The 27593-nt window shown below is 40.1% G+C and overlaps 1 protein-coding gene across 6 annotated transcripts in view; it reads left to right on the forward strand.

Annotated features, from left to right (window-relative positions):
* nphp4 (nephronophthisis 4) overlaps positions 1-27593 on the forward strand; it is a 298208-nt gene that overhangs the window by 23384 nt on the left and 247231 nt on the right. For all 6 annotated transcript variants that reach the window (XR_010013356.1, XM_062999062.1, XM_062999063.1 and 3 more), the window contains exons 4-5: positions 20692-20846; positions 25135-25199. Coding sequence is in view for 5 of the 6 variants with exons in the window: in XM_062999062.1 (XP_062855132.1) it covers positions 20692-20846; positions 25135-25199 (220 nt within the window). In the remaining variant the exon portion in view is untranslated. The remainder of the gene's footprint in view (positions 1-20691; positions 20847-25134; positions 25200-27593) is intronic.

The following is a 27593-nucleotide window of genomic DNA, read 5'->3' on the forward strand; positions in this document are numbered from 1 at the left end:
TTAATTTGTGTGCAGTGAAGCAGGGAGCCACTTCACATCCCACCAAAACAAACAGCAGCATGGCCCGATCGCCCAGCCCGCCGTACGCAAACAGAAATACCAAAGAAGAGCAAATAGCAGCCTGCAGCGGTCAACACTGCTTCTCTCAAAGCAATCAGAGCCATGCTGTTCACACATACACACACACACTCGTGCATTACAAAGTGACCACCAATTTGTCTTTGTGCAAAATCTGTGTGATAAATCACATTTAAATTAGATTACCATTTTGGCTGCCTCCTTTAATTCAAAATTACAGATCCAAACACATTTCAGTTCATTACCATACTTCTCTTTATATTGTATTTCATTCACCCTGTGGCTAAAATGCACTGCCTTAGCCTGATGCTGCCTTCACCCTATTTCACTGTACTTATGCTACTAGCCAACTGATGTGTAGTGCCTGTTATTTTGTGCCAGACATAGTACTTACTGTTCTTTTTTTTATGCTCACATTCCCAGAGTTCTCCAAGCAACTGTCAATTACCTCTTACTTAACAGTGCCTTCTGTCTTGCCACTCGGCTATATAGGTGCAATTTGTGATGTGCTACAAATGTATTGTCAGCCAACAGGTTCCCCCATGTCTTTTCCAGCTCATTGGAGCCCTTACAGTGTGACTTGTTATTTTGCTTACCTGCCTGAGCAAGACCCTTATTGCCTGGGTGCCCAAGTTGGTCACATGGCCAACTCTAGAAAGGTTTGAGGTTGTGCCAAGCTTCGTCCATGTCATAAATAGTTATAGCCACGTTGTGCTGGAGACACTCAACCTTTGATATGGGTTTTATTTTTTATGTTTTGATCTTTGCTTGGCCACGTTTTCCTTCTTTTTTTCTCTCTTTTTCTCCAAACCCCCCCCCCCCCAATTTTCTCCCTAATCTAGTCGTATCCAATTACCCTGATTGCGTTATACTTCACCTCTACCGATATAACCCTCCACTGCTTCGCAACTGACACACGCCCCTCCGACATGTGTGCAGTACCTACTGCATCTTTTCACCAGCACGAGGCGAGTTCATATGTGGATCAGCCTTGTGCACGAAGAGCCACACACATCAGCATTATTCCCCAACTCTGTGCAGGCGCCATCAGTCGGCCAGCAGAGGTCGTAATTGCACCAGTTATGAGGAACCCTGGTCTGGCTTGTCCCACCTTGTGAACAACAGCCAATCGTTGTTCATGTAGCCGCCCAGCTCAGCCAGATGGCAGAGCTGAGATTTGATGCGATGTATTCAAAATCCCAGCTCTGGTATGCTAGCGTATTTTACCACTGCACCACCTGAGTCAATTCACCTGTCTTGCTTTAACTTGCCGGTCAGATCAGGAAGAATATATATATATAATTAACTAAAAACACCTGCAAAGGTCTTTAAATGGTCTCTCAGTCTAGTTCTGTAGGCTACACAATCATGGGGAAGACTGCTGACTTGACAGTTGTCCAAAAGACGACCATTGACACCTTGCACAAGGAGGGCAAGACACAAAAGGTCATTGCTAAAGAGGCTGGCTGTTCACAGAGCTCTGTGTCCAAGCACATTAATAGAGAGGCGAAGGAAGGAAAAGATGTGGTAGAAAAAAGTGTACAAGCAATATGGATAACCGCACCCTGGAGAGGATTGTGAAACAAAACCCATTCAAAAATGTGGGGGAGATTCACAAAGAGTGGACTGCAGCTGTAGTCAGTGCTTCAAGAACCACCACGCACAGACGTATGCAAGACATGGGTTTCAGCTGTTGCATTCCTTGTGTCAAGCCACTCTTGAACAAGAGACAGCGTCAGAAGCGTCTCGCCTGAGCTAAAGACAAAAAGGACTGCTGAGTGGTCCAAAGTTATGTTCTCTGATGAAAGTAAATTTTGCATTACCTTTGGAAATCAAGGTCCCAGACTCTGGAGGAAGAGAGGAGAGGCACAGAATCCACGTTACTTGAGGTCCAGTGTAAAGTTTCCACAGTCAGTGATGGTTTGGAGTGCCATGTCATCTGCTGGTGTTGGTCCACTGTGTTTTCTGAGGTCCAAGGTCAACGCAGCCGTCTACCAGGAAGTTTTAGAGCACTTTATGCTTCCTGCTGCTGACCAACTTTATGGAAATGCAGATTTCATTTTCCAACAGGACTTGGCACCTGCACACGTACCTGGTTTAAGGACCATGGTATCCCTGTTCTTAATTGGCCAGCAAACTCGCCTGACCTTAACCCCATAGAAAATCTATGAGGTATTGTGAAGAGGAAGATGCGATACGCCAGACCCAACAATTCAGAAGAGCTGAAGGCCACTATCAGAGCAACCTGGGCTCTCATAACACCTGAGCAGTGCCACAGACTGATGGACTCCATGCCACGCCGCATTGCTGCAGTAATCCAGACAAAAGGAGCCCCAACTAAGTATTGAGTGCTGTACATGCTCATACTTTTCATCTTCATACTTTTCAGTTGGCCAACATTTCTAAAAATCCTTTTTTTGTATTGGTCTTAAGTAATATTCTAATTTTCTGAGATACTGAATTTGGGGTTTTCATTAGTTGTCAGTTATAATCATCAACATTAAAATAAATATACATTTGTAATATATCTGTGTGTAATGAATGAATATAATATACAAGTTTCACTTTTTGAATGGAATTACTGAAATAAATCAACTTTTTCATGATATTCTAATTTTATGACCAGCACCAGTGTATATACAGGGGTTGGACAAAATAACTGAAACACCTGTCATTTTAGTGTGGGAGGTTTCATGGCTAAATTGGACCAGTCTGGTGGCCAATCTTCATTAATTGCACATTGCACCAGTAAGAGCAGAGTGTGAAGGTTCAATTAGCAGGGTAAGAGCACAGTTTTGCTCAAAATATTGCAATGCACACAACATTATGGGTGACATACCAGAGTTCAAAAGAGGACAAATTGTTGGTGCACGTCTTGCTGGCGCATCTGTGACCAAGACAGCAAGTCTTTGTGATGTATCAAGAGCCACGGTATCCAGGGTAATGTCAGCATACCACCAAGAAGGACAAACCACATCCAACAGGATTAACTGTGGACGCAAGAGGAAGCTGTCTGAAAGGGATGTTCGGGTGCTAACCCGGATTGTATCCAAAAAACATAAAACCACGGCTGCCCAAATCACAGCAGAATTAAATGTGCACCTCGACTCTCCTGTTTCCACCAGAACTGTCCGTCGGGAGCTCCACAGGGTCAATATACACGGCCGGGCTGCTATAGCCAAACCTTTGGTCACTCGTGCCAATGGCAAACGTCGGTTTCAATGGTGCAAGGAGCGCAAATCTTGGGCTGTGGACAATGTGAAACATGTATTGTTCTCTGATGAGTCCACCTTTACTGTTTTCCCCACATCCGGGAGAGTTACGGTGTGGAGAAGCCCCAAAGAAGCGTACCACCCAGACTGTTGCATGCCCAGAGTGAAGCATGGGGGTGGATCAGTGATGGTTTGGGCTGCCATATCATGGCATTCCCTTGGCCCAATACTTGTGCTAGATGGGCGCGTCACTGCCAAGGACTACCGAACCATTCTGGAGGACCATGTGCATCCAATGGCGGTGCCGTGTATCAGGATGACAATGCACCAATACACACAGCAAGACTGGTGAAAGATTGGTTTGATGAACATGAAAGTGAAGTTGAACATCTCCCATGGCCTGCACAGTCACCAGATCTAAATATTATTGAGCCACTTTGGGGTGTTTTGGAGAAGCGAGTCAGGAAACGTTTTCCTCCACCAGCATCACGTAGTGACCTGGCCACTATCCTGCAAGAAGAATGGCTTAAAATCCCTCTGACCACTGTGCAGGACTTGTATATGTCATTTCCAAGACGAATTGACGCTGTATTGGCCGCAAAAGGAGGCCCTACACCATACTAATAAATTATTGTGGTCTAAAACCAGGTGTTTCAGTTATTTTGTCCAACCCCTGTATATATACAGGTATATTCAACTTCACTTTCATGTTCATCAAACCAATCTTTCACCAGTCTTGCTGTGTGTATTGGTGCATTGTCATCCTGATACACGGCACCGCCATTGGATGCACATGGTCCTCCAGAATGGTTCGGTAGTCCTTGGCAGTGACGCGCCCATCTAGCACAAGTATTGGGCCAAGGGAATGCCATGATATGGCAGCCCAAACCATCACTGATCCACCCCCATGCTTCACTCTGGGCATGCAACAGTCTGGGTGGTACGCTTCTTGAAAACCGACGTTTGGCATTGGCACGAGTGACCAAAGGTTTGGCTATAGCAGCCCGGCCGTGTATATTGACCCTGTGGAGCTACCGACGGACAGTTCTGGTGGAAACAGGAGAGTTGAGGTGCACATTTAATTCTGCCGTGATTTGGGCAGCCGTGGTTTTATGTTTTTTGGATACAATCCGGGTTAGCACCTGAACATCCCTTTCAGACAGCTTCCTCTTGCGTCCACAGTTAATCCTGTTGGATGTGGTTTGTCCTTCTTGGTGGTATGCTGACATTACCCTGGATACCGTGGCTCTTGATACATCACAAAGACTTGCTGTCTTGGTCACAGATGCGCCAGCAAGACGTGCACCAACAATTTGTCCTCTTTTGAACTCTGGTATGTCACCCATAATGTTGTGTGCATTGTAATATTTTGAGCAAAACTGTGCTCTTACCCTGCTAATTGAACCTTCACACTCTGCTCTTACTGGTGCAATGTGCAATTAATGAAGATTGGCCACCAGACTGGTCCAATTTAGCCATGAAACCTCCCACACTAAAATGACAGGTGTTTCAGTTATTTTGTCCAACCCCTGTATATATATATATATATATATATATATATATATATATATATATATATATATATATATATATATATATATATATATATATATATATACAGTGTATCACAAAAGTGAGTACACCCCTCACATTTCTGCAGATATTTAAGTATATCTTTTCATGGGACAACACTGACAAAATGACACTTTGACACAATGAAAAGTAGTCTGTGTGCAGCTTATATAACAGTGTAAATTTATTCTTCCCTCAAAATAACTCAATATACAGCCATTAATGTCTAAACCACCAGCAACAAAAGTGAGTACACCCCTTAGTGAAAGTTCCTGAAGTGTCAATATTTTGTGTGGCCACCATTATTTCCCAGAACTGCCTTAACTCTCCTGGGCATGGAGTTTACCAGAGCTTCACAGGTTGCCACTGGAATGCTTTTTCACTCCTCCATGACGACATCACGGAGCTGGCGGATATTCGAGACTTTGCGCTCCTCCACCTTCCGCTTGAGGATGCCCCAAAGATGTTCTATTGGGTTTAGGTCTGGAGAAATGCTTGGCCAGTCCATCACCTTTACCCTCAGCCTCTTCAATAAAGCAGTGGTCGTCTTAGAGGTGTGTTTGGGGTCATTATCATGCTGGAACACTGCCCTGCGACCCAGTTTCCGGAGGGAGGGGATCATGCTCTGCTTCAGTATTTCACAGTACATATTGGAGTTCATGTGTCCCTCAATGAAATGTAACTCCCCAACACCTGCTGCACTCATGCAGCCCCAGACCATGGCATTCCCACCACCATGCTTGACTGTAGGCATGACACACTTATCTTTGTACTCCTCACCTGATTGCCGCCACACATGCTTGAGACCATCTGAACCAAACAAATTAATCTTGGTCTCATCAGACCATAGGACATGGTTCCAGTAATCCATGTCCTTTGTTGACATGTCTTCAGCAAACTGTTTGCGGGCTTTCTTGTGTAGAGACTTCAGAAGAGGCTTCCTTCTGGGGTGACGGCCATGCAGACCAATTTGATGTAGTTTGCGGCGTATGGTCTGAGCACTGACATGCTGACCCCCCACCTTTTCAATCTCTGCAGCAATGCTGACAGCACTCCTGCGCCTATCTTTCAAAGACAGCAGTTGGATGTGACGCTGAGCATGTGCACTCAGCTTCTTTGGACGACCAACGCGAGGTCTTTTCTGAGTGGACCCTGCTCTTTTAAAACGCTGGATGATCTTGGCCACTGTGCTGCAGCTCAGTTTCAGGGTGTTGGCAATCTTCTTGTAGCCTTGGCCATCTTCATGTAGCGCAACAATTCGTCTTTTAAGAGCCTCAGAGAGTTCTTTTCCATGAGGTGCCATGTTGGAACTTTCAGTGACCAGTATGAGAGAGTGTGAGAGCTGTACTACTAAATTGAACACACCTGCTCCCTATGCACACCTGAGACCAAGTAACACTAACAAATCACATGACATTTTGGAGGGAAAATGACAAGCAGTGCTCAATTTGGACATTTAGGGGTGTAGTCTCTTAGGGGTGTACTCACTTTTGTTGCCGGTGGTTTAGACATTAATGGCTGTATATTGAGTTATTTTGAGGGAAGAATAAATTTACACTGTTATATAAGCTGCACACAGACTACTTTTCATTGTGTCAAAGTGTCATTTTGTCAGTGTTGTCCCATGAAAAGATATACTTAAATATCTGCAGAAATGTGAGGGGTGTACTCACTTTTGTGATACACTGTATGTGAAACTTTCACAAATGTGTGCAGTACAGAATATTTGAAAATGTCAAGGGTATATAAGCAGAAATGAAAAATCAGCAGAAACATGAAATGTAATTTAACACACAGTTTGGGAAGGCACACATCTGGGTTATAAGGGCCCACAATTTAAACTGCAGTGTCAGGACAAAAACCAAGTCATAAACTTCATGGAACTGTGTCCATTTAATCAGTGCAGTGTGCAAAATGTCAAGGGGTCTGAACGTTTGGGTTTTTGAGTGTGAATGCAATGCTGGGTTCTGATGTCTGGCTGTACAACACAGGGTGTGTAAATATGATTAGCTCTACAATAGAGTGATTGCTGCAGGGTTAGGGTTAAGATTAGGGTTGTATTAGGGTTGTGTTCCACTGGAAAACACTGGGTACAAAGTGGCATTATGCTTGAAAGGGTGTAAATTCAATGCATGGGTTTGGCCAGAAACCCTTCCTCCCCCATCCAAACATAGCCCATCGTAGTTGCCCGGCAGACTGATATCCGCTGATGGCACCACAGAGATTTGAGCCTGTTGTGCCCAAACTTTGGTTTTACTTTATCTTTTCACACTGAATATAAACAGGACATGAATCAATTATGGTGAGAGTTAATACTGCAAATTTGTCTTGTAAAAAAGATTGACTTTTAGTCCATATGGAACAAGTATGGAATCAAACATGAGCAGCTAAACACTTAAAATAATTTTGTCATGTTTTCCAAGTCTTCACTTAAGTTTGTTTTCCAAGTCTTCACTTAAGTTTGTTTTCCAAGTCTTCACTTAAGTTTGTTTTGCAAGTCTTCATTTAAATCCTCCCCTAAGTCTGTTTTGTTTTTTATTTTAGTCTTCACTTAAATCTTCTTTTAAGTCTTCACTTAAGTCTGTTTTGCAAGTCTTCACTTAAGTCTGTTTTGCAAGTCTTCATTTAAGTCTGTTTTGTAAGTCTTCACTTAAATGTTCATTTAAGATTTCACTAAAGTCTGTTTTGTAAGACTTAAGTCTGTTTTGCAAGTCTTCATTTAAGTCTGTTTTGCAAGTCTTCACTTAAGTTTGTTTTCCAAGTCTTCACTTAAGTTTGTTTTCCAAGTCTTCACTTAAGTCTGTTTTGCAAGTCTTCATTTAAGTCTGTTTTGTAAGTCTTCACTTAAATCCTCACCTAAGTCTGTTTTGTTTTTTATTTTAGTCTTCACTTAAATCTTCTTTTAAGTCTTCACTTAAGTCTGTTTTGCAAGTCTTCATTTAAGTCTGTTTTGTAAGTCTTCATTTAAGTCTGTTTTGCAAGTCTTCATTTAAGTCTGTTTTGCAAGTCTTCATTTAAGTCTCTTTTGCAAGTCTTCATTTAAGTCTGTTTTGTAAGTCTTCACTTAAATGTTCATTTAAGATTTCACTAAAGTCTGTTTTGTAAGACTTAAGTCTGTTTTGCAAGTCTTTATTTAAGTCTGTTTTGCAAGTCTTCACTTAAGTCTGTTTTGCATTTACGTTTTCACTTAAGTCTGTTTTGCAAGTCTTTATTTAAGTCTGTTTTGCAAGTCTATTTAAGTCTGTTTTGCATTTAAGTTTTCACTTAAGTCTATTTTGCAAGTCTTCACTTAAGTCTGTTTTGTAAGTCTTCGCTTAAACTGTTGTTTAAACTCTTGATGAGTGGCAAGCAATGTCTGGCTTTACAAGGACTGTCTGTGTGAAGGCAATCCAACAGTAACTTGTCTGACCCAAAACAAGCCCAGAATCGATCCTGAGTAGGGATCTGAGTATTTTATAAGTGTAGAAATGACCTATAACACTCCTAATCACAGTTATTACTGGCATGCTGTTTTTATTGATCCAAAACATTAAATCACAGACTACATTCTTGTGTCTGACTTATCCATCGTAACATTTATGCCATGAACCCCCTCCCCCACCCCGTCACCTGTTTCAGAGGCTAGAGGGCGAGTGCTCTTCAGTCATATTAGCAATCACTTCAGTGAGGTAGCCGGCAGGGTATAAAAGAAGCTTTAGTTTTGAGAAATTCATCCATTATGTTGAAATATTAAGAAATGAGTGTTCTTATGTTGCAACTTTTCTGCACCCATGTGTTTTCTTGTTTTATGCACTCTTTTTTCACCTTACAACAATTTTATTCTTTTTTTTTCACAGGTGATTGTTTATAAATTGTAATAGCAAGAAAAATAAATTATTGACCTGTGCACCTTTTGAAATTAATAGATTTTGTATTAGACATTATTAGACGTTTCTAACAAGGTGGCACAGTGGCTCACAGCAACAAGGTCCTGGTTTTGATTCCCAGGTGGAGCGGTCGGAGGCCCTTCTCTATAAAGTTTGCATGTTCTCCCGGTGTCTGCAGGGGTTTTCTCCCACAGTCCAAAGACAAGCAGTCAGGTTAACTGGAGATACTAAAGTCCCCCTAGGTATGTGTGTGTATGAGTGTTTGCCTTGTGATAGACTGGCGACCTTTCTAGGGCGTTTCCCACCGTGACGGACAGTGAATAAATGAATGAACATTTTTCGCAAGACCATTTAATGTCTGCTTTAAAATCATTATATTTAGCTCAACATGGTTAGAGTAACGTCTGTAAAGAAGTGAATGTGGTGTCAGTACCCATTATTACTGTAAGCCAGGCCTTCTGGTGCAACATCAGAGCTTAAACTTTGACAACATGTGTTTTTGAACCAAACAAATTCCTGCAGACACATTAAACATGCAGAAGGCAGAGAACTGCAACTTCATAAAAATGCCTATATTTTTGCCATGGTTTGTCCAACAAATGGTAAGGTGTCCACATATTTTTGATAAAAGTAAATGATAAGAAAATCTCTACATCTGGGTTTGTGTGATAAGGTTGTTTACAGCAAGCTTTCTTCACACTTAGATGCTTACATCTGTTTCTTACACACTGACAGGACTCACAGGCTGCTTGTTATTATGGTAACACTGATACTAAATGCTGCTTGTTTTCGATTACATTTAATGTAAAAAAAAAAAAAAAAAAAAAAAATCAGTGATCAGAATTAATTCATTTGGATTGACATTGGTTAGGTAAGGTCATGTTCTGTAGTACATGGTAGTAGGTCAAATTCTGACACAACACTAAAGTATTTGTTCCCTTATGTTGTGTTTTTTTTTAACAAACAAATAAGACATGTACAGTTGTATGTTGAAAAATATTTATTATCTGAAATAAATGAAGGATTTATCACACTTTAAAAATGTCATTATCAGGTAAATGATACAGCAAATGGTCAAAGAAATAGTAGCAGCATATTTTGTCATGTCACAGTTATACATAATACTGCTGATTTTTGAAACCTACTGCTAGTCTGTATAACCTAAAGTTGGGTTACAACATGATTGGACCATTGAGAACTCAATAATGACTTTTATTTGCTTCAGTTGTGCTGTTATATGAACACCACCCAGAGATTCAAGTGTTCAAGGTGTGTTGCAACCTAGGCGAGAACCAATGTGCTGTCATAAAACAGAGTAGGAGAGTAGGCTATTTTATTGAACCAAAAGGGCAACAGGTATAAGGCTTTTCAAGACCTCAAACATTACTGGAGACTCTTGGGACTGAAGTTCCAAACTTATGGTGCAGCAGCAAACCCGCCTGGACCTAAAAATACTGGGACAAACATGACTGGAGTCATACGAAGATTAGTTAACAGCCAAGGACTTTATGGATGGACTCCACTATGCAAATGACTCTTGACCAAGACGCACAAGAAGGGTCGACTGAAGTACAGCAGAAGAAATTTGGATAGGCCTGCACAGTTCAATGGAGTGACAAATCAAAACCTGAACTGTTTGGTCTGGCACGAGAAAGGACCGCTTTATGACCCGACGAATTCTATGGTTCTTTCTGTGAGGAGTTTTCATGTTCTCCTTGTGTTCAAGAGAGTTTCCTCCAGTTGCTCCGGTTTCCATCTTCAAGTTCAAATGCACGCAGTCAGGTCAACTGGAGCTACTAAAAATTGCCCTAAGTGTGTGTGTGTGTTTGGACCCTTTGATGGACTGGCCACCTGTTCAAGGTGTTTCCTACGTTTTGCCCAATGAATCGGACCCACTGTGACCCTTACCAAAATAAAGCTGTGGTAATACAGACAATGAAAAATGTTTCAGAATGTCAGGGAGCTTTCTTTTAGATTCAGATTTTTACAAAAGACAACACAAGAACAGTTTAAACTTACCTCACAGCCATAAAAGAAAATGAAAATATAAAATGGCCACAAAATATAAAGACAAGATAAAATTAGCAGACAGAAACATGATACCTGTCTTGCCATTAAATGTCATATGTGTTAAACAAGACATTACAATTGAAATAAACACAGATTCTTACACACAGCAGCTGCCATGTAATTGTCCTCTCTTTACACAACGTCACTGTACCGTGCTTCCTACTCATCCTTGGTGTACCGTAACATGCCCTTCTTTGCTTTAATTACACTGTCACCAGCAGAACGGCTTTCCAATAATCTCCTTATACTCTTCGTGCTTGTGAGGACTGAGCTGTTTCTGCTGCAGGAGATGTCATTTTAATGCGTCCCCATTAGTTTGATGTGCTGAAGCCTTTTTAATTTTTCTGTCAACTAACGGTTTGTAAAAGATGCCGTCATGCAGAGCATCTTCTTTTAAAAGTAAACATGCACTGTTGTGGGCAGAGCTGGATCACACATGGTTTCTGTAGTAGATAGAAGGCACAGTGATATGGGGACAAAAGAAGGGTTCCTCTTAATTTCACAGTTTTACAGTGGAACCTACACAATATGGCCAAAAGTATGTAGACATCCTTCCTAACTATGGGATTTGATTATTTTTTTTTTTTTCCGTATAGTTATGGATGCACCACTGTTGAAATGCTCCTTTTTCCTTAGTTAAATAAGAATATAATTACATTTTTTATGTTTTTGGCATTTAGGAGCTTTTATCCAAAGTGACTTACAGTACTCTGACAGTATACAGTCTAAGCAATTAAGCATTAAGAGCCTTGTTTAAGGGCCCAACAGTGGCAACCGTGCAGGCCGCTAGGCTACAACTGCAAATAATATAATGGTTCAACAGTGCTAGTTGTGATTTGAGACTATTACTGTGGAGCCTTCTTTTGCTCAAATTCCACAGTGATATGCTAAACCACTGCTGCAGAGATCCAGGGTTCAAATCTCAGCAGCAATGGGCTTGATTTAAAAGAAAACCAGTAATGGACTCGAAGGACTAGTAGCAGTCTCTAAACCATATTAATTTATGGCAGTAACAGGGTATATGTAAGGAAAAACAACTATAAAACACATACTTATCTGTCCCAAATACACCAAGGAAAGGCAACAAGTACACATGCCTAAAACTAGAGATGCATGAGTACCGATACTGGTATAGGGTATTTTACCGATACTGGTATAAGGTATTTTACCGATACTGGTATCGGGTATTTTACCGATACCGGTATAAGGTATTTTACCGATACCGGTATCGGTAAAATACCTTATACCGGTATCGGTAAAATACCTTATACCAGTATCGGTATATATAGGGTATTTTACCGGGTATTTATAGGGTATTTTACCGATACCGGTATAAGGTATTTTACCGATACCGTGCTCATTAACTTGTACTCGTACTCACAAACGAGGCTCAGATACTAAACATCCGATACCGTGTGCCTAGTGCACGTTGCTGCGTTATGCCTGGTTCACACTACACGATTTTTGCCCTGATTTTCGCTCGGCGACTGGTCGGCACTAGATTTGCCGGCTCGGGAGCAACTCGGCGTTCGCTCGGCGATCAAAACTCGGCTCTCGTTCGCTAAGTGTGAACTATCCAACAACTCGATCCGACCGGCTCACCGAGCGCTTGGCGACCGGATCAAGTTTTCTAGCATGTCAGATATCTGATCTGAGATGTGCGACTGAGAATGAGGGACATGTCGAACAGCCAATGAGAACGAAGGATACGGTGTGAGGGGAAACGCAGGAGAGGAGTGTAAACAGGTGGGACAGGGGGATAATATAGTTTATATCAGAATACACCGGCACACACACACACGTTTTACAGTATTTCTGACCTAATCGTTCACTACAAAACATAACAACAAAACACCAACATTGCAAAAATATTTATTAACCTCCAACTCATTAACTCCATTAACTCATTAACTCCATCATTCTAAATAGGTATTGGTATCGGTATCGGCAAGTATAAAAATACATGTACTTGTACTCGGTTGGGGAAAAAATGGCATTGATGCATCCCTACCTAAAACCATAAAAAAAACTTTTACACAGGCAACAGTGTTAACATACCTTGCAGCCATAAAAATGAAAATATAAAACAGACCAAAACATAAACAAGATATCATAAATAGACATCATAATACCTATTTTGCCATTAATTTACACATGTGTTCAACATGGCATTAAAACCCAAATTAATACATAAATATAAGGAAAAGGACAGTAAAGAGATTGATTTATTGAAACATTGACACATTGCTGGGAATTTTCAACTGCTTTGCTGTTTCTCTGAAGCTGGGTATCTGCACAGAATCAACTACACCCTGACCCACTCTGTTCTCAATTCAGAGAAATGTTAATGGATCTTTGAAAAAATATTTATACTGCAGCAGCAAAATGACTCAACACACCTCAAAGCTTTGCAACAACCACTTAAAGACCTACGATCAGTGAATGCTGACTGTCTTAGGCATTCCTCCAGTCACCTGGTCCAAACCTGATCAAGCATTAATGGTGCTCTTGAAGACGGAAAAAAAACCCAAGCTTTCAGTAACCTCACACTCTGGATACTCTGGATTATGTGAAAATCATGATGTAATTGCTTGAAGTACCTGTATTAGAATTTGGGCAAATATGAGAAATATCTGCCAGCTTAAGTTCACACTGTAATTATAGCAAAAGGTAGAACTATCAGATACCAAGAACTCCATGTTTTTGACTTTTGGAAAATTATTTTAAACAGTTAAATAAACATTTGACCAGACAGTCATGATATTATCAGGAGTAATGGCATCTGTCCCACTCGTTCATCTGTTGCAGTACGTCTGTAAGCTGCTGACATTTTCTAACCTATTTTCTAAAAGATGTTTCAGAATGTGGTAGACGCTTGGTGTTTTAGTTTGTGGTATTTGGGGGATATATGTATTGCTTTTGGACTTTGATACAAATTAGAGAAATCACAAAGAGCCTGTAAGGCAAGTCCTGTCAGGAAGATGAAACACTGAAGCCCTTGAGTATTAACAGTTATTATATCTGAGGATGTTATGCTTTTGCTATAGCTGAAAAGATCAAATGGAGGTCACCCTATTTTAATACCATTTGTTTTGAAATGGGATGCCCAACAAGCTAATGGTCCGAGTATTGTGGCCACATTGTTTTCTATCTATCGTGGCGGCTCGGTGGCTAAGTGGGTCCTTTCTTTGTGGAGTTTGCATGTCCTCCCCGTGTCCGTGTGGGTTTCTTCTGGGTGCTCCGGTTCCCTCCCACAGTCCAAAGACGTGCATGTGGGGTGAATTGGAGACACTAAATTGTCCATGACTGTGTTCGATATAACCTTGTGAACTGATAAATCTTGTGTAATGAGTAACTACCGTTCCGGTCATGAATGTAACCAAAGTGTAAAACATGACGTTAAAATCCTAATAAACAAACAAACAAACGTTTCTATCGATCAATTAAATATACAGTATATCTGTAGCTTTGCCCATAAGCCCATAACTGGCAAATGTTGATTGTTAGTTAATTTTTTTAACATATTTAATGCGAACATTGTAACTTGCAGTTAAGAAGAGAAAAAGAAACTGTTAACCGATGTTGCATTTGGTCATAAATTAACATTTTATTGTTCACAATTGAAGTTGGTGTGGTGGGCAATCGTATAATCACTGTGTAGCAAATTTAATTGTGCAACAATGACAATTTTGAAAATTAATCCACGTTTTGGGCAAAGGTACAGAGGTCTTTTTTGGACACAGTGTATTTATGCCTCATGTGGTATCTGGTACCCATGCAATTAATGGCAGTTCCCAAAACTTCTGTACGCTGCAAGATGGAATGTCATACAGTGTATCCTGGCTCCGTCTCTTCAGTGGGTAAATGGTGCCCATCTGTTCACATGATCTTGGAGAAAACAAGATTTGTAATACCAGTCAGCATTCTTCCATCATTTGATGTCCAGTTACCATGACTTCATGCCTATTGTAGGTGCTTTCGATGGTCGACTTGCAGCAGGATACGCTGTCCCATACACGGAGGGTGTTGACATGTTCACCTTATCACTAGTATACAAATTATCTGCAATTTGAGCCACAGTAGCTTTTTTTTGGTCCATATCAGATGCTGTAGTCTTAATGCTCTTTGGCATCAGTGAGTCTAGGCCGCCCAAGAACCTGTCAGAGGTTCTTAGACCACTGTCTGTGGGTACTCACCATGGCTTTTTATTTGCATCTTTTGCATTTTTGGAGCTATTTAAACCCAATCGTCTTTCATAACAATTTGCTTTGTATTAAAATTATTCAGGTCTTTATGTCTGATCAAATCTGCTGCGTTTATTTAAAGATGTTACAAGTTCTAAGGGCATGATTCACTGTGGTGTTGACTTTTAATTTCAGTAAAAGCTCTTGTAATTTTTTGGATAGAGAGTGGATCTGCTCAGCCGTTACTGCTTCAGTAGTGCTGTTTCTCTTTTCTGTAAGAGTTTCATTCAGTTCTTCATTAATTTACTACTTAAATCTCCTCATTCATCCTCACTCGTGAAGCTCACGTCGGACAGGCCTAATCATGTAATTCAAAGCTTGGCAGTGCCACACACCACCTAATTTCTTGTGGAGTGATGGATGAAAGGAACATCCACACAACTTTCTAGATTAATGACTTAAGCAAAGGTGCTCAACTTTAGTCTGGGATGGCTGAATTCCAGCACAGTTTGATGACTGCCCAGGACTGCATAAAAGAAAATCATGTCATGAAAATGATGACCAATTGTGTTTGGAATTGTTATTTGGACGCTTTGAAAAATGCAAACTCCAGATGAGAGCCTGACTTTAAAGTGACTGTACAAACAATTACAAATACAGTTACAGATGTAATTGATAATTAACATCCTGTTTTGCTTTATTTTCATCAACTGCTTTATCCTTGTCAGTCACGGCGTTATTGTTCCACTGAGAAACATCGGACGCAGGGCAATCAGTAGGGCTCTGACCACTTCATAGACATTGTCAATAGTGTCTGTGTAGACGGCTGGCTGGCTGACAGCCGTAATAGACTTCTGCACCACATGAATACGTCTTGTATTGGAAAATAGGCTCTTGGGAAATTGCTTTATGTTGCTTTGATACTTTTGTCACAATGTAGGGTACTATATAAAATATCGAGACCATTTATAGAACTTGGTTACCATGGTAAAGGTCTAGGACCACCTGTGAACATGTGGCTATTGTGCACTTGTCTAACTAATTACAATGTTTTCCATTACAGATCATATAGTCAGCATAGTAAATCAAGTCTTTCAAAAATACATCCATATTAGTATTTCTTTGTACTTGGCACTACTGAAAAGCAACTAGATGCTCTGGTGGCATAATGGTAAATTACGCTTTCCCACTACTGCTGTAACCCCGGATTGAATTCCCATCGGTGCTACTGGCCAGTTATGCATCAACATACAGACATAACTGGCTACGTCTAAGGGGGTTAGAGTGGCCTGGCGATGGATTGGCATTCCGTCTCGGGTGTGTTATTGCATTGTGTCCAGCGATTCCTGGTAAACTGGACCCCATGCATCTCTGACCAGGGTAAAGCAGTGATAATGGATAAAAATGGCTGATAATTGAATGGAAACCAGCTAAGCACGTTTGAGAAATTGATCATGTCCATTCCTTTGCACAAAAGATAATATTTACTTTAATGTACGCACATGCTCAGATAAATTTAACCGCATACATTTGATCTACTCATCAGAAGCTTGTCTAAGTTGTTGTTTATCGCTTATAAATCCCAAAAAACTGCTTAAATTTTTAGAAGCAATTGGACTGTCATAGAAGATCTAATAAACTCTACACATGCACAGTTACTCAAACAGTACTTTAATCCACATAGTCTTTTTATGATTTCTTATAAAGCAAAATAATCGACCCGACTTTTTAAAGATGGAATGTTTTATTAAGCCATGATAATAGCTATAGCAGCTGACATGGCGTTAAGAATCAATCAAACAAACAATCTTTTATAAATACAGCTGTATATTTTTCATATCGCCATGTCTTTGCCAATATCAAAAATAATGCAACCCAGTTTGCTTATAACATTTTGAAACTCAATTAGGGCTCTTGGTGGTACTGCAGTCTAATATACTTTCTCATCAACTCTCAGCCCAGAGTTTAAGTCTTGGCAGTGCCACTCGCCTGCTTGAACGCTTAATGGATTCAGTGGGTCTTTTCTGAGGAAAGAAAGGCATGATAGGGTGTAATCTCGGTTGAGCTACCGAAGAATACGTAAATTGGAGTGTGGTCTTCGGGACGCGCTGAGACTGCCTATAAAAAGTGCAGCATGTTTGATGTGAAGATGAGGTGATACATGGCTATACATGATAGGAGGCAGAACACATTCTTTAACCAGCGTGGGTATGCTTCAAACGACAGAGGTCACCAGAGAGCAAAGAAAAATGAATATATCCAAACTTGCAGGCATATATGTGACAGTTTTGACACATTTATTGTGATGCAAGAAACCAAAAGCTGCATGATGACATTCTGGCTGGATTTAGTTTTAAGACTGTTCGGAATGCTTAGCACAGACTTAAGCTCTGATGAAGGGCATTACGAAGTCTAGACTATTAATTAGGTTTAGCAAAGTCTATTTGCTTTCCTAATTGAATGTAATGATTTATTTATTTATTAAATAAAGCATTGTTGTGCACCCTGCTTTGGATTTTGAACATAGAGCTCCAAATAATTGTTCCTCTGGAGCAATATTTCCCGGCTTGTGATGGCGTGAACATCTGTGCCGTTCCGTGTAGAGGATTTTAGATTTTTGTTCAGCGATGGTAATGATAGAGCCCGCGCTTCATTCGACATGCTCCGTGAGACACACGCCCCACAGATATAGGGAATGAGACATGCCTCACCTCTTTCCTTCTGGACTAAATAATTAGCTCAGAATCTGCTCTCATCTCTGCGACATCACAGCGTCGTTCCTCACCCGCATACCTCCAGGACACGCTGTTTACCTCGGCAAGCTCGCTGCTGACTTAGATAAGCCTGTTAATTAGCGGCGTCTTCTCCTTCCTTCACCTTTCCTTCTACTTTTAGACCTGCTATTTCGTGTTGTTTTCTCCCAACCACTGTTCACTACTTTTTTGTCTGTAGTTTTGCAGTTTTTTTTTTTTTCTTCTTTCTTTATTTTAATACACAGTTTTTACTCTTTCTAATTGAGCTGATGTAGTTTTATTGTGCACAAACATTCCTGAGATGTACAATTTATCTCAACATATGCATTCGGCTTGCTAATTGGGATGACATAACCATATCATCGATCCCTGGGAATGGCTGGGTTAGTGGAAAGGTCAGTCTTACCATAAAAGAAAAAAATAAACGAATAGGCGTAGTGGAAATATCCTTAAATTGTTCAGTTAGGTCTGTCGTTTACATTCATTAATTTGAAACCACAATTTACTAGCCTGCCTGCAGTCCAGATCTGTCTCCTATTGTAAATGCACAGTGCATCATTTTGAGCACAGTGGACTGTTGAGCAACTGAAGCTTTCTATCAAGCAAGAATGGACAAAAATTCCTCTAACAAAAGTACTGGGTATCACTGTCGCCTCACAGCAAGAAGGTCCTGGATTTGATACTCAGGTGGGGCTGTCTGGGTCCTTTCTGAGTTTGCATATTCTCCCTGTCTCCCCTCCGGGAGCTCCAGTTTCCTCCCACAGTCCAAAGACATGCAAGTGAGAGGAATTGGAGATACAAAATTGTCCATGACTGTGTTTAACATTAAACTTAAATTTGTGTAACCAGAAATTACCTGTCCTGTCATGAATGTAACCAAAGTGTGTAAAACATTGTTAAAATCCTAATAAATTAATATAATAAATAAATATAATAAATAAATATATAAATTAATAAATACAAAACTGCAACAATTAGTATCATCAGTACACACATGATTCAAAAGTGTCATTAATAGGAAAGGTAATGTAATCCAATGATAAACATGAATCTGTCCCAATTTTTCTGAATGGTGCAGGCAGCAGATTCTAAATTTGACAATAAATAAATAAAAGATTAACTTGGTCAATAAAAACATTGAAAATCAGTCACTTAAATACCACAGGCAGTGATGGCTCAATGGTTAAGGTACTCGACTAATGATTATAAGATTGCTGGTCCCATAATTTCCAAGCGTTACCACTGTTTGGCCCCTTAGTTCTTAACTTTCAGTTGCCTTTAGGTCCAGTTCTTAATCACATTGGAACAAAGTGTCTGCTAAAATAAAAGTTCAAGACGATGAACAAATTACAAATTTTAATTTTTAGAAAAGTTTTTGTACTACTATAAATGTAAGGTAGTTTTGTTTTAGTACAGTGACACTTGAGAGGGAGGGTATTGGACACTTAGTAGTAGTTTTTGGCCTTGTTCTTGAGATTTCTTTTATTATTATGTGTTGTAGATGGTGAAATACTTTCAAAATTGTTGTTTATAAAGTGTTAGATTATTTGATGCTGCATTTTTGCCATAGGTGCAATTGTTGACCCATACTTACAAATAAAGAATATTAATTACAGGCTCTATTTATACTCATTGTGACTGCATTGCAAGTTTCCAGACTTAACTTTTTATAAACTTCTTGCAGGCATTAATTTTAGATGATGCTGATATGGTTAAACATATTGCACTGCTTTTATTTAACTACACAAATTCAACTTTACTTATTTAAATTACTGCTTTAAACATTTGGGGCGGCACAGGGGCTTAGTGGGTAGCACTGTTGCCTCACAGCAAGAAGGTCCTGGGTTAGATTCCCAGGTGGAGTGGTCCATGTCCTTTATTTGTGGAGTTTGCATGTTCTCCCCGTGTCTGCATGGGTTTCCTCTGGGAGCTCCCGTTTTCTTCCACAGTCCACAAGACATGCAAGTGAGGTGACCAGGAGGAACAAAATTGAAGACTTGAACTGATGAATCTTGTGTAACCAGTAATTAATTACCTGAGTTTGTAAAACATGATGTAAATATCCTAATAAATGTATTAAACATTTATTAGCATTTGCATACTGTCCCAACTCTCTGGGAAATAAGGGTTATACCTCTGGGTCCTGTACTGTATTAGTCCAAAATTCAAAATAAACCTATTCACGGACATTCTTCCTGAAAGGTGACAAAAGCAGATGCACACTGCCTCAGTGACGCTAAGCTTTCACAAGCTTCAAAACTCTTTGCAAGTTAATGTGTGTTCAAATGTCACGTTGATAAATATAGATCTAAAATATCTACATAAATATGTGTATTTTAGCTACAATATACTGCTCAGCATTGTGGATGTGATATTAAAACTCTGATTACATGATCAGATCTGTTCTTGCTTTACTAATGTAAAAACATGTCTAGACCAAGTCAATAATGTCACGTCGATAATATGGGATTGCTTTAATGCATGTCAAAAGTTGACCTTTTAGTCTATGTTGTGGCAGTTTTGCTTGGTCAAAATATATATCCAACACTTATAACTGACTATGGCTGATGTTTTCTCTGTGTTCAAATAAATGTTGCTTATTTTTTGCACTTAATTACCATATATGGACCAATGAATTCTTGTTGAAAAGAATCCAAATGGTCACCATATGTTAACAGAATATTTGTCTATGATCTATGATCAGATCTAATCCAAGAACCACCAAAACAGGTTTGCGGTGTATTATAAGCTGCTGGAACACTGGTGGATCAGTCAACCAACCAACAGTAATGGCAGCTTAATAAACATGATATATAGTTTGTACTTTATTTTAGTTACTCAGATCTGTACTAGTTATGTAACCTGGACAGGGCATTAGAGAGTGCGGCCAACAATCGCAAACTGACCACCGTGTAGTCACATGACATTTACTGTCTGTCCTTTTTTTCTTGTGTAGGTCATATACTTCCACACATCCCTGTGTTTACTTTCAGTAGTGGCTGTAGTGGAACTGGTCTTTCTCTCTCCTGGGAATAACACCTCCCAAAATGCAGTTGGGCTGGGATTCGGCATCCTGCAGCTCTTCTCTGGATCACCTGAAGCGGAGGGCAGGTAATTTTGTTCTCTTTTATTTTCGATATGCTGTCACCACTAGGCACCTGGGTGTTTTGCTCAATTTTTACCCACATGCAAATTATTAGATGAAACTCTAAAACTCACTAGCTTTGACTCCCCGTGTCCGCGTGGGTTTCCTCCGGGTGCTCCGGTTTTCTTCCCACAGTCCAAAGACATGCAAGTAAGGTGAATTGGAGATACTAAATTGTCCATGACTGTGTTTGATATAACCCTGTGAACTGATGAGCCTTGTGTAATGAGTAACTATAGTTCCTGTCATGAATGTAACCAAAGCTTGGACTAAAAGTAAGACTAGGCTTATTTTTTAGCCTGCTAGATATGTGCAAATGTCACAAAATCATAGTTATGAAATATTTGATATTTGGCGTCTGTAAGTCTTGAGATGCCAGCTTGGGATTTGGCATCTGAAAAATGTCATTGAAAACTTGGCTATACGTGGTGCTGAAATTCAGTGCGCCCTTGCCCACAGTTTTTCAAAAACCCACCCAATACCAAAAGTGCTCAATTCACAACACATGCAAAATGTCAAACTTTAAACAAACCATGCCTTAAAATACATCTCCTAGAAATTGACTAAAATATAAATGGCCCTGAAATATAAAGACAAGATAAAATAAGCAGACAGAAGCATAATACCTGCGCTGCTATTAAATGACACATATGTGTTAAACATGGCATTAAAACCCAAATAAATAAATAAAATTAGAAATTGAGTTTAATGGTGTTTTGATGCACTGTCACATTGTTTTCTCATGCGGAACAGCCCACTGTTAAATACCCTGAACCATTTTTCACTTTTACATTGTCTACGAAGATTTCTTACCATGCTCCCCTGCAGTGTATAACTTACAAATGAATACAACCTATTTCAACTTTTAATCATGCACAAATCGTTTACATGATTTTTTTTGGCTGCATCCCAAACTGCATCATCAGTGCCACACAATGTATAAGAATCATTGCCATTTCCGTCCCCAGGACATTATATGTATAAATGTCAATGAAAGTTTACTTTAAAATGCATATTTTTATTTCACATTGATGCACATTGTTCTAACTGCAAATTTAGGATATATAATTTAAAACATTAATAAAAACTCCTATAACATAAAAAAAAATTCCAAAATTGATCCAACTGCAAATTTAGGATATACAGTGTATCACAAAAGTGAGTACACCCCTCACATTTCTGCAAATATTTCATTATATCTTTTCATGGGACAACACTATAGACATGAAACTTGGATATAACTTAGAGTAGTCAGTGTACAGCTTGTATAGCAGTGTAGATTTACTGTCTTCTGAAAATAACTCAACACACAGCCATTAATGTCTAAATAGCTGGCAACATAAGTGAGTACACCCCACAGTGAACATGTCCAAATTGTGCCCAAATGTGTCGTTGTCCCTCCCTGGTGTCATGTGTCAAGGTCCCAGGTGTAAATGGGGAGCAGGGCTGTTAAATTTGGTGTTTTGGGTACAATTCTCTCATACTGGCCACTGGATATTCAACATGGCACCTCATGGCAAAGAACTCTCTGAGGATGTGAGAAATAGAATTGTTGCTCTCCACAAAGATGGCCTGGGCTATAAGAAGATTGCTAACACCCTGAAACTGAGCTACAGCATGGTGGCCAAGGTCATACAGCGGTTTTCCAGGACAGGTTCCACTCGGAACAGGCTTCGCCAGGGTCGACCAAAGAAGTTGAGTCCACGTGTTCGGCGTCATATCCAGAGGTTGGCTTTAAAAAATAGACACATGAGTGCTGCCAGCATTGCTGCAGAGGTTGAAGACGTGGGAGGTCAGCCTGTCAGTGCTCAGACCATACGCTGCACACTGCATCAACTCGGTCTGCATGGTCGTCATCCCAGAAGGAAGCTGACGCACAAGAAAGCCCGCAAACAGTTTGCTGAAAACAAGCAGTCCAAGAACATGGATTACTGGAATGCCCTGTGGTCTGACGAGACCAAGATAAACTTGTTTGGCTCAGATGGTGTCCAGCATGTGTGGTGGCGCCCTGGTGAGAAGTACCAAGACAACTGTATCTTGCCTACAGTCAAGCATGGTGGTGGTAGCATCATGGTCTTGGGCTGCATGAGTGTTGCTGGCACTGGGGAGCTGCAGTTCATTGAGGGAAACATGAATTCCAACATGTACTGTGACATTCTGAAACAGAGCATGATCCCCTCCCTTCGAAAACTGGGCCTCATGGCAGTTTTCCAACAGGATAACGACCCCAAACACAACCTCCAAGATGACAACTGCCTTGCTGAGGAAGCTGAAGGTAAAGGTGATGGACTAAACCCAATTGAGCACCTGTGGTGCATCCTCAAGTGGAAGGTGGAGGAGTTCAAGGTGTCTAACATCCACCAACTCTGTGATGTCATCATGGAGGAGTGGAAGAGGATTCCAGTAGCAACCTGTGCAGCTCTGGTGAATTCCATGCCCAGGAGGGTTAAGGCAGTGCTGGATAATAATGGTGGTCACACAAAATATTGACACTTTGGGCACAATTTGGACATGTTCACTGTGGGGTGTACTCACTTATGTTGCCAGCTATTTAGACATTAATGGCTGTGTGTTGAGTTATTTTCAGAAGACAGTAAATCTACACTGCTATACAAGTTTTACACTGACTACTCTAAGTTATATCCAAGTTTCATGTCTATAGTGTTGTCCCATGAAAAGATATAATAAAATATTTGCAGAAATGTGAGGGGTGTACTCACTTTTGTGATACACTGTATAATTTAAAACGTTAATAAAAACTCCATATAACACTAAAAAAAATTCCCAACATTGATCCAATTGCAAATTTAGGATTTATAATTTAAAACGTTAATAAAAACTCCATATAACACTAAAAAAAATTCCCAACATTGATCCAATTGCAAATTTAGTAATTTTAAACGTTAATAAAAACTCCATATAACACTAAAAAAATTCCCAACATTGATTTAATTGCAAATTTAGGATATATAATTTAAAACGTTAATAAAAACTCCATAGAACACTAAAAACAATTCCCAACATTGATCCAATTGCAAATTTAGCATATATAGTTTTAAACGTTAATAAAAACTCCATATAACACTAAAAGAATTCCCAACATTGATTAAATTGCAAATTTAGGATATATAATTTAAAACGTTAATAAAAACTCCATATAACACTAAAAAAATTCCCAACATTGATTCAATTGCAAATTTAGCATATATAGTTTTAAACGTTAATAAAAACTCCATATAACACTAAAAGAATTCCCAACATTGATTCAATTGCAAATGTAGGATATATAATTTAAAACGTTAATAAAAACTCCATATAACACTAAAAATATTCCCAACATTGATCCAATTGCAAATTTAGCATATATAGTTTTAAACGTTAATAAAAACTCCATATAACACTAAAAATATTCCCAACATTGATCCAATTGCAAATTTAGGATGGTTCTGTTACCCTAACATATTCATCCTTCTGAAAAAATTTGAAATTTTCTACAAGTCACATTTTCATTTTCTACTGACCATGGGAGGACCAAAAGTAAGTTCTCCCTTTGCCCCCCCCCCCCCCCCTCTATGTTTGATAATATCGTAACTCTGACTGAGACAGAGTTACAACACTATCAGTAGTGCACTTCTTTGACATACTACAGTTGTATGAAACTGAAACATATTTTACACTTTGGTTACATTCATGACAGGACCGGTAGTTACAGGTTACCCATGAGTCATCAGTTCAAGTTCAATGTCAAACAGTCACAAGCAATTTAGTGTCTCCAATTAACCTGTGGACTGTGGGAGGAAACCCGGAAGTCCCGGAGGAAACCCGGAAGTCCCGGAGGAAACCCACTCAGATGCAGGGAGAACATGCAAAATGCCACACAGAAAGGACCCGGACCAATCCACCTGGAAATCAAACCCAGGTTTACATCAAACATTACAATATGTGAAAATCAGATCTCTAGTATATTTTAATAGCCTCCCTAGTCACTAAATCTGAGTCCAGTAAAACCACTTTAGCATGTAATAGAACAAAAGAAATTTGCATCACTAATGTAATGCAGTCCTGGTGTCTTTCAGCAAACCAGTTTATAGTTTGCTCAGGCATTTTATTTTCATACTGCACACAATACACCAAACACATGCAGGAAATGGTGCCACAGCTGTCTCACATACATGAATAAACAGTTAAGTCTCTGACTACCATATTTTTATTGTGTATACATGAGTGTCTGGTGTTCTTTTTCTTTTGCTGCAGGTTAATTCTGTACCATGGTACCCCTCGAGCTCTACTGCACCCAACTCTTAAGGACCCTCTGCAGTGTAAGTACACACACACTTGAAAAATATCCACTACACATTTACAATGAATTTCTAGCCGGCAGGTGGGTGTCTGAGGGGTGGGGGTGGCAAAAGCCCTGTGATGGATTGTGTTTCCTGGTGAAACTGGTCCCACTGCAACCCTGACCAGAATAAAGTAGTAGCTTAAACACTGACATTTACACTGTCAGCTTGCCATGTGCACTTTTTTTATTTTTATTTTATTTTTTATTTTTTTATAATTATCTATTTTTTCCCACTTTTCCCCCCCAATTTTTTATCCCCATTCTAATCATGTCCAATTACCCTGATTACGTCCTCTATACTGATTCGACCCTTTTGCCGCTGACTGAGGACGCCACTCAACTGACTTGCGCCCCCTCCGGCACGCAGTCAGTACAGCCTGCATTTTTCACCTGCACGAGCCGAGTTCATACACCGAGAGACACTGCGCACGGAGGGTCACACCCCCCTCAATGTTATTCCTCAGCCCTGTGCAGGCGCCATCAGTCAACCAGCAGGGGCCGCAGTCGCACCAGTTATGAGGACCTACGCTCCGACTCTACCCCTAACCCTGAACAACAGCCAAACGTTCATACTGCTGCCCAACCCAGTCGGAAAGGCAGAGCTGAGTTTCGATACGATGCATCTAGAAACCCAACTCTGGTGCGCTAGCGTACTTTACCGCTGCGCCACCTGAGCGGCCATGGACATGAGGTTTAATGTGTAATGGGCAAGTCTTCAATCACTCAGAGAGCAAAAAAGCCAAAAGCATTTTACCCCATTTTTTGCCCCAGTTGTTTTTTCCCCAATTACTCAATTTTCCCTTTGCAACCTGATGACCTCTGCCGGTGGCACTAGGAGGGCCGCAGGCTAGCACATGTCTTTGGTGACTGCATCTTCACATTGACCAGACACTTGCAGAGTCTCATAATTTGGTGAACTTGTGTTTGTTCATTGATTGTGCTGCTTACTCTTGAGTTAAATGGTGCAGCTGTAATTCAGGGTCAAGTAGCAGAGAATAACATGTCATGTGTTATGTGATGGGATGTTTGCGACTGAACCAAGACCACCTCAGGTGTCCTAAATTAAACCTATCCAGGATTGAGGATGACTTTAGGTCTCCTTATATTAAACACAGGCTGGGCACTTTGGTAATTCAGTGTTTATAATCATTGTTTTATGTGATAAGACAGGTTGTCTAATTCTAACATAAAAAAGCCTTAAAAGCAGTAAAGCAAAGGAGATAAAAGTAATAGAATTGCACAGAGAGTAAGATTGAGCACTTCTTTACGACCTCTTCAAAAACAGATTTTTATTTTCTATAGACCGAGCAGGCCTTAGAGGGACATAGCTTTAGGGAATTGCTTTCTGCTGTCAGTATTGCTAGTTGTGCCACTAATTCAAAAAAACAATGTATAGAACAGCAGTCCTGGGAATACAGTAATTCTGTCCAGCCCCTTTAACGTGTTTCACTTATCAAAAATACGTTTTAGCACTGGGTGGCACTGTGGCCTATCATAGTATAACAGGGGTTTTTATCACGTGAATACATGGTACATAGTGGTGGTTTAGAACACAACTATAAAAGAAGGTGGCTGCTTCTCAGTGATTGGCCTTGATGCATGTAAATTAAATGTTGTGGTGGACTAAATACAAACCTGAAAATTCTGGAATATTTTGGAACAACACAAGTTTGTAAAACATCCCCCCACAATAACTCAAAGATCTTTCTCCCCCACCTTTTCCTGTGCTTGACTTTACATTACGTACATTTACATTTTCAGCATTTAGCAGACACTTTTATTCAAAGCGACTTACAATTATGACTGAGCACAATTTTGAACAATTAAGGGGTTAAGGGCCTTGCTCAGGGGCCCAACAGTGGCAACTTGGCAGTAGTGGGGCTTGAACTGGCAACCTTCTGATTACTAGTCCAGTACCTTAACCATTGAGCTACCACTGTCCTGTACAACACACATGTATATGTAGTGTTTTCCCATATAGTTGTAATTTGTCATACAGCTGCATTACATAGTCAATACTTAATGTTATTCTACTCTATTGTATTTACTCTAAATTCATGTAGGGAGGGGGCGTGTGTCAGTCTCGTTCTCCTCAATCAGGGTGGGATCAGCATCGGTGGAGAGGAAGCATAATGCAATTGAGTAACTGGACGTGCGAAAAGTTAGGAGAACAGGGGGAGAAAATTCATAAACTAAATATATTAAAAAAAATGTCCAAGAAAACTAAAGGCTCTTTAACATGAGCCAAAGCATTTGGACCATCCTCCTAACATGCTGTCGAAACAGCTTTGGATACATTGTCTCCACAAGACATACCAATGCCTTCTGTGGTGTCTGGTACCAGCAGTTCCTTCAGCTTCTGTCTGCTGCA

The sequence above is a fragment of the Trichomycterus rosablanca genome, chromosome 7 (genome assembly GCF_030014385.1).
Source record: "Trichomycterus rosablanca isolate fTriRos1 chromosome 7, fTriRos1.hap1, whole genome shotgun sequence".
NCBI classification, from domain to species: domain Eukaryota; kingdom Metazoa; phylum Chordata; class Actinopteri; order Siluriformes; family Trichomycteridae; genus Trichomycterus; species Trichomycterus rosablanca.